The following is an 8,300-nucleotide window of genomic DNA, read 5'->3' on the forward strand; positions in this document are numbered from 1 at the left end:
ATGGCCTGTTTATCAGGGTTAACTTGCTCGTTGTCTTGTTCCTCCTGTTCGGATGTTGCTCCAACAGGGTCTTCGTGGTTTTCGGCGTCGTCCGGAGTACTATTTTCTCCGGTGCCAGTGTTGCCATCTTTTGAGCGACGTGGCTTAGAACGGCGTTTAGGGTGCCGGCGCTTGGACTGTGTCTCAGAAGGCTTATTCGCAACTGGATCTTCTTTGTCATCGTCGCTAGCTTTTTTAGGTATGTCAACCATGTACACATCGTACGAAGAGGTGGCCGTCCAACGTCCAGTGAATGGCGGGTCTTGGCCTTGCTCCCTGTTGGCATCGTCGTCCATACCGTCGATGTCTTCGGAGCCATAATCAAGCACGTCAGTTAAGTCCTCGAAAGTGGCTATGAAGTGGGCGGCGGGTGGGAAGCGAAATTCCCCATCATCAGCTTCTAGTTCGAACCGGACATAGTTCGACTGTGAGTCCCCCGCCAAGGACAAGTTTTTTAATAAATTTAGCACATTGCGCAAGGGCGAGTGTTGGAAGACGTCTGCAGCGCTGAACTCGAAGATCGATGATCGATCCAGCTCGGTGTCTGCAGGTGTATGCGGTTCGGAATTTATAGCCGGAACCGAGTCTGGAATTCCGTTGACGCAGATATTCCCTGGTGTTGAGTCTGTGTGCGGCTCCAGCGCCGCGGACTCTGTGGCTTCGGATGGTGCAATCTGCTCCGGATCTAAGGCTGTAGCAGTTACAGGAACCATCTTCTGAATCTGGTCCGATGACAGATTTAAGTCATGTTCATCGGAGCGAGGGGGAGCGATTGCCGCGATCTCAAATCCATTGAAGATCAAGTCTCCACGGATATCCGCAACGTAGTTCAAGCTTCCAAATCTGACCTGGTGGCCAGGGGCGTAGCTATCAATCTGCTCCAGATGGCCAAGCGAGTTGGCCCGCAGTATGAAGCCGCCGAATACGAAAATCTGTCCGGGGAGGAAGGTTTCTCCTTGGACAGCGTCACTATAGACGATCGAAGGGGCCATCGAACCTTTCGTCGACAGCACAATGGAACTCTCAATGAAAGCACCAATGTCGATGTCAAAACCGGCGGATCTCGGGTAGGGGGTCCCGAACTGTGCGTCTAAGGTCGATGGTTACAGGAGACAGGGGACACGATGTTTACCCAGGTTCGGGCCCTCTCTATGGAGGTAATACCCTACTTCCTGCTTGATTGATCTTGATGAATATGAGTGTTACAAGAGTTGATCTACCACGAGATCGTAATGGCCAAACCCTAGAAATCTAGCCTGTATGACTATGGTAATGAGTATATCCTTTCCGGACTACACCCTCCGGTTTATATAGACACCGGGGGGATCTAGGGTTACATAGAGTCGGTTACATAGGAAGGAATCTTCATAGTTGATCGCCAAGCTTGCCTTCCACACCAAGGAGAGTCCTATCCGGACACGGGTACAGTCTTCGGCCTTCATGTCTTCACAGCCCATCAGTCCGGCCCATCGATAATAGGCCGGACGCCCGAGGACCCCTTAGTCGAGGACTCCCTCACCCCCCTCTTTCCTTCCCCCTCTCCTACTCCTTCCCTCCCTCCCTCCCCTCTTGGAAAAGGAAGGGGACTCCAACTAGGATTGGGAATCCTAGTTGGACTCCCCTTATAGGCGCGCCCCTCCTAGGCCGGCCTCCCCTTCCCCACTCCTTTATATACATGGGCAGGGGGCACCCCAAAGACACACAAGTTTCTCTTAGCCGTGTGCGGTGCCCCCCTCCATAGTTTTACACCTCGGTCATATTGTCGTAGTGCTTAGGCGAAGCCCTGCGCCGGTAACTTCATCATCAGCGTCACCGCGCCGTCGTGCTGACGAAATTCTCCCTCGGCCTCAACTGGATCAAGAGTTCGAGGGACGTCACCGAGCTGAACGTGTGCAGATCGCGGAGGTGCCGTGCGTTCGGTACTTGGATCGGTTGGATCGCGAAGATGTTCAACTACATCAACCGCGTTACTAAACGCTTTCGCTTTCGGTCTACGAGGGTACGTGGACACACTCTCCCCGCTCGTTGCTATGCTTCTCCTAGATAGATCTTGCGTGATCGCAGGCATTTTTTTGAAATACTACGTTCCCCAACAAAATCCAACTTACTTGCTCATGAAGACCTCGAGCATTTTGAGGAAGCTCGTCATCGGAATATGCAAGTCAAATTCTATAATGTGAAAATCCCACTAGTATAGGAAAACGAAAATCGCGGAGACTTTCTATATGCAATACATGGTGCTACTTTGAAGAGCAGGTCTGGTAAAAGATAGTAGTGTGCCCCCTCTCTCTTTTTTTTTCTTCATGTTTAGCACTAAACACATTTGCCACCTCCACTAATTAATATCATGACCGATATCATTGTTAGCATTAACAAAGTATTTATATCCTACCTAATATTAACATGCAATTTATACATTGTCTACTATAAATTTGTAATATAATTAATATACTGCATAATACTAATGTGCATTACACATACACAATTACTATTTACTATCAACATTACTTAAATAAGTCAAAATTTGGATCCAAAATGGCATGGAAACTTCATCAAAACAATATGTTTGAAACAACTTCTAGTATATTAACCCATAAATAAAAACTTAGCATCCACGCGTTTTCTCCCCTTTCCCTCTATGGATAGGGCAAACTCTCCCCTCTAGACATCATCGACGAGCCTTTGGATTCACTTCCCCTCTCCTTGCTGTTATGGCAGCTAGTGGTGGGAGAGGAATCCACTGCCTTCGTTCTGACTAGTAGTTTATGTTAGAATTTTTTAGTCCTCGTAGGTGCGATGCTTGGGAGGATGACGACGCTTCTTCTTCAAGTTTATCTTCCAGGCTCTGATCCTCCTCGACTTCGCCCATCTGGACATAGTCAACAAAGTTCCGGTGTAGATTCATGCCGTCTCATCGGGGCGACGTTGTTAGGGTTTCTCGTCGTGTGTGCACGATAACGAGATTTGGTGTGAGTTGTTTCAAATATATTCAAGGGTTCAATGGCGATGATTGCGGCTACAGGGTGCTGGTCCTTACGGGCACGTGCACGAAGTCTTCCTCGCTGTCATCGACAAGGTCAAGCTGGCGAACCAATTTGTGGTTGGATGGTTAGGAGGACAGTGCTATCCCCAACCAATCAGGGTTCAAGTCTTATACTTGACACTGATGGTCGGATTTTCCTGGATTTATTTCCGGCCTTCCGGCGATGTGTATTATGTGGGAGGAGACGTTCCCATCGATCATGGAGGCATCTCTGACGACTTCATCAAGCTTAAGATAATATGCTGGCTCATTCTCTCAGAAATGCTCATAGAGATATGGTGTGCATACTTGCATTTATAGGGGTGAGCGTATGTGAGTATGTATGAGCCCCTACGTGTGTACCGTGTAAAAAAACAAGGTCAAAACTGACTCCCAAAGGGAGCTGCAGGAATTTTTATTATGTCGAGGTGCTTTGTCTAATGATGAACTTTTATATATTTTTTAAATAAAATAAAATGAAAAGATAGCAAAGTAGTACCGGTACGAAATAAGAAGGGTAAAACATTTTTTAAAAGCAACTGCTCTGCCGGCCACCTGCTCCAGTCTCCACAGGGAACGTGCACCCTACGTAATCCAGGGTGCCGAACTTGCGGCCTGCGAAATGTCCAAAAACCCATTCATCAACCTGTAAAATATACCGTTCGTACGATCAAAATCGAACGGATAATGTAAATCACAGCGACAAGCACCAGACATGGATCAGGCGGCCAGGAAGGAACCCTAGAGCCCTCCGCTGCCAGTATAAATAGGGGAGCCATTCCGCTCGCCCGAACCCTCCTCTCAGTCCCCTTTCTTCCCCCCGACCGCCGCCGCCGCCTCCTCGTCCTCTCGGTCCCCTCTCCTTCCTTCGAGGTTAGTATCCCCAGCCATCTCCAGCGCGCTTAGATCTTCATCGTTCGAGCGAAGCTCCCGTGTTCTACGCTCGTCTTGGTAGCCTCCAATCCGCGAGCTGGTCGAGTTTTAGGCACTTTTTTCGCGGATGCATCGTTTGTTTGTATAGCGTTGAGAAGGATTTTCTCCATGCTCGTACTGTTGCCTCGATCTGTAGATTCACTACGAAATTGCTAGAGCAGTCGCAAGCACGAAGTATTACTGAATTGTTTCGATACTTGGTTGAATCTGTCGGTAGATGGACTAGTTTCTCAATTTCGTAGTGTAACTAGTGATTGCAAACTATCTGTTGGTAGATCTAGCCCGATCAGTTTGTAAATCGTCTTCGTGTTGTGTTTCCTAGATCTATCTAGGCCCGCAGTCCGATAGCCTCGACTGCTGATATATTAGTGTTGCAAGTGCATGCCAGTTATTCGTTTTGGTCCGTTTTTGTCTAATTTTTCTGATTGACTGTGCAGTTTGCTTCAGCCATGGGTAAGGAGAAGACTCACATCAACATCGTGGTCATTGGCCACGTCGACTCTGGCAAGTCGACGACCACTGGCCACCTGATCTACAAGCTTGGAGGCATTGACAAGCGTGTGATCGAGAGGTTCGAGAAGGAAGCCGCTGAAATGAACAAGAGGTCTTTCAAGTACGCCTGGGTGCTTGACAAGCTCAAGGCCGAGCGTGAGAGAGGTATCACCATCGATATTGCCCTCTGGAAGTTTGAGACAACCAAGTACTACTGCACCGTCATTGATGCCCCTGGTCACCGTGACTTCATCAAGAACATGATCACCGGTACCTCCCAGGCTGACTGTGCTGTTCTCATCATCGACTCCACCACTGGTGGTTTTGAGGCTGGTATCTCCAAGGATGGCCAGACACGTGAGCACGCCCTCCTTGCTTTCACTCTTGGAGTGAAGCAGATGATCTGCTGCTGCAACAAGGTATAACTTGTTAAAACTCTTCATCCCTGAAAGGCCATGTATAGATGTTGCTGGTTGTTTGACTTACTTGAGCTTGCTATATGATCCATTGCTTGATTTCATATTGCTGCACACATATTTTGAATGCAGTGGTCTAATTGTATGCTTGATTTGTACTCCCTCCGTTCCAAAATAGATGACCCAACTTTGTATTAAGTTTGTACTAAAGTTAGTACAAAGTTGGGTCATCTATTTTGGAACGGAGGGAGTAGTACATTTGGATATGCCAGCTTCTACCTGTAGTTTTATGAGATTCCATACTGTCTTTTGTTATCTCATACTGCCATTCCTACAGTTTTTGGGTTTACCAGTTGATTGTTCTGCTGTTCTAAAATTTATGCTCACTTTGTGTGATAAATGCTGCTGTGCAATTTCATTTTTGTTTATGCCTCTTTACAGTAATCATGTCTCTTGCTGTTATCTGCTGGCAATATCTTACAGTGCCATCTTAGTTCTGAGTTTCATTTAACTAAAGGTGTCATTCTACTGCTCTTTGTTATCCTGTACTGCCATCACTGCAGTTTTTTCGTGTAACTAGTTGATTGTTCTGCTGTTCTTAAGTTTATGCTCACTTAGTGCAATCAATGCTGTGGTGCAATTTCTTATCTCTTTATGACTGGTTGTAGTAATCTTGTCTATTGCTGTTATCTGTTGGCAATATCTTACAGTGCCATCTAAGCTGTGAGTTTCATTTAACTGAAGGTGTCATTCTGCTTCTCATTTTTAGATGGACGCCACCACTCCCAAGTACTCGAAGGCTCGTTACGAAGAAATTGTTAAGGAGGTCTCTTCGTACCTGAAGAAGGTCGGCTACAACCCTGACAAGGTTCCCTTCGTCCCCATCTCTGGGTTCGAGGGTGACAACATGATTGAGAGGTCCACCAACCTTGACTGGTACAAGGGCCCAACCCTGCTTGAGGCACTTGACCAGATCAACGAGCCCAAGAGGCCCTCAGACAAGCCCCTCCGTCTTCCCCTACAGGATGTTTACAAGATTGGTGGCATTGGAACTGTGCCTGTTGGCCGTGTTGAGACTGGTGTCATCAAGCCTGGTATGGTTGTTACCTTTGGTCCCACTGGTCTGACAACTGAGGTCAAGTCCGTTGAGATGCACCATGAGTCTCTCCTGGAGGCGCTTCCTGGTGACAACGTTGGCTTCAACGTCAAGAACGTTGCCGTGAAGGATCTGAAGCGTGGGTTTGTTGCATCCAACTCCAAGGATGACCCTGCCAAGGAGGCAGCCAACTTCACCTCCCAGGTCATCATCATGAACCACCCTGGTCAGATTGGCAACGGCTACGCCCCAGTGCTGGACTGCCACACCTCACACATTGCTGTCAAGTTTGCTGAGCTGGTGACCAAGATCGACAGGCGGTCTGGTAAGGAGCTGGAGGCCCTGCCCAAGTTCCTCAAGAATGGTGATGCTGGCATAGTGAAGATGATTCCCACCAAGCCCATGGTTGTGGAGACCTTTGCCACTTACCCTCCTCTTGGTCGTTTTGCTGTCCGTGACATGAGGCAGACTGTGGCTGTTGGTGTCATCAAGGGCGTTGAGAAGAAGGACCCAACCGGGGCCAAGGTGACCAAGGCTGCCATCAAGAAGAAGTAATTCCACAATTGATATCCAAATCACTGTTTCAGACACCAAGCAGTTTTTAGTATTGGCTGAGTTTTGTTAAGGGCATTGTTCGTACTGGGTATATTTTAGCTGTTCAGCTGTTAGCGCTGCATATCGTGCCCTTGGTGGTGTCTGTCTTGTGCCTTACATACTGTCCTAATGTAAGCTTTGGTGAAACCTGGATGTTATGAGACCTGGTTTGTGTCTTTTAATACTAGCTTGTTGCATTTTATCTGTGTAGATGCTTTATCTAGTGCATTTTTGAAAGACACAAATGCATCTAAACCATTTGTTCTTTTATTTTGAAGGTGTTCTTTTTCTACTTTTTACTTCCTAGTGTGGCAAAACCAAATTTTCAATTTTAAAAGGTTCTATTAAAAGAAATGACGTGCAGCACGATGGTTTCATCAAATAATCAAAGCTCAAATTCAATAGTTTTGACTGCCACGGCGTGCCATTGTGCGGTGGGGTTCCGTTTGCTGTATCTATTGATGCAATTGGTTGCTCCACTTGGTCCAAGAGCACCGACTGATACAACTCCGCTCTTTGTCACTTGGTTTGTGTAGTAGGGATATAAGTTGCAAAAATGCATATGAGCTCTCGGGTGCTACGCCCCCTATATTCAAAAATAATTTAGTAATTCATTTATGAAATCAAACATAACCAGGTATTGCACTCGTATAAAAAGAATTCAATAGGAAATTGACTTTTATTGTATCCGGGGTCAAAGATTTCCCAAAAAATGCCAGATACAAGTACTATTCATGCTATATTGTTGTCATAAAATTTTTTTTGCCCTGAAGTCAACGAGAATTATTCCTTCGCCAAACATTTTATATGAGTACAATACCTAGTCATATTTGATTCAAAAATATATCCAAGATTTTTTTTGGCTTTTTTGAATTATTAAATTATTTTTAAATATAGGGGGGGTGAGGTGGTGGAGCACCCAAGTGCTCCTAATCCGCTTTCTATAAGTTGCCGGTATCTTAGAATCAGATGTATATTTGATGCATGAGCATCTCCAATAGCATGTGTATATTTGGATGTCTACATATCCATATAGACAATGGTATAAAAAGATATCCTCGTACACATATCCAGTTTTACAGTAGAATGTCTATATTCTCTCTTCTACATTTTAATATTATTTTATAACTATCATTTTAACAGTGATCAACAATTTACTTATTACATCTGCAAAAAATTGGCAGAAATTTCATATGACAATACATCACCTAAGTAGCAGCAACAATATCAACAAAATCATCAACAATGTCTTGGATAAATAGCATCACCAGCAAAATTCAGCATGCACACATATTTAGCAGCAGCAACAGCAGCGTACAAGGGCTGCGGTTGAGCTATGGACTACGCCTTCACATCGTCCAGGCATGGACATTGTGAAGGTGGATTTAGAGGATGTGCATGTTTGGACACCCATTTAGACGAGCTCACGTTGTGGAAAACTAGTATAGACGTCCATATAGACAAGCTATTGGAGATGCTCTAAAGCATGGTTAATATTTGTCAATCCATGATGTAATGGAGTGTCATCAACTGCTAAACGCTTACATTTAAAGAATTGACACATGGTTCGCTTGCCAGCAGTGAAGGTTTGAGGTTTATCTGATAACATTGCACAAGTTAGTCGATATGTCAACCCTCTACATTGCACAAGGTAGCCGACATGTCAACCCTCTCCATTATTCGCTATATTTTATTCCTGGTAAAACAA

General features: G+C 45.6%; 1 protein-coding gene across 1 annotated transcript; it reads left to right on the plus strand.

Moving 5' to 3' along the window:
• The first annotated feature begins 3,755 nt into the window (after positions 1 to 3,755).
• On the plus strand, positions 3,756 to 6,802 carry LOC123097805 (elongation factor 1-alpha). Its single transcript, XM_044519633.1, has 3 exons — positions 3,756 to 3,934; positions 4,432 to 4,905; positions 5,672 to 6,802. The coding sequence occupies exons 2-3, from the start codon at positions 4,444 to 4,446 to the stop codon at positions 6,551 to 6,553; spliced, it is 1,344 nt and encodes a 447-aa protein (XP_044375568.1). The 5' UTR covers positions 3,756 to 3,934; positions 4,432 to 4,443; the 3' UTR covers positions 6,554 to 6,802.
• Positions 6,803 to 8,300: the final 1,498 nt, after the last annotated feature.

This window comes from Triticum aestivum, chromosome 4D, assembly GCF_018294505.1.
Source record: "Triticum aestivum cultivar Chinese Spring chromosome 4D, IWGSC CS RefSeq v2.1, whole genome shotgun sequence".
Lineage (NCBI taxonomy): Eukaryota > Viridiplantae > Streptophyta > Magnoliopsida > Poales > Poaceae > Triticum > Triticum aestivum.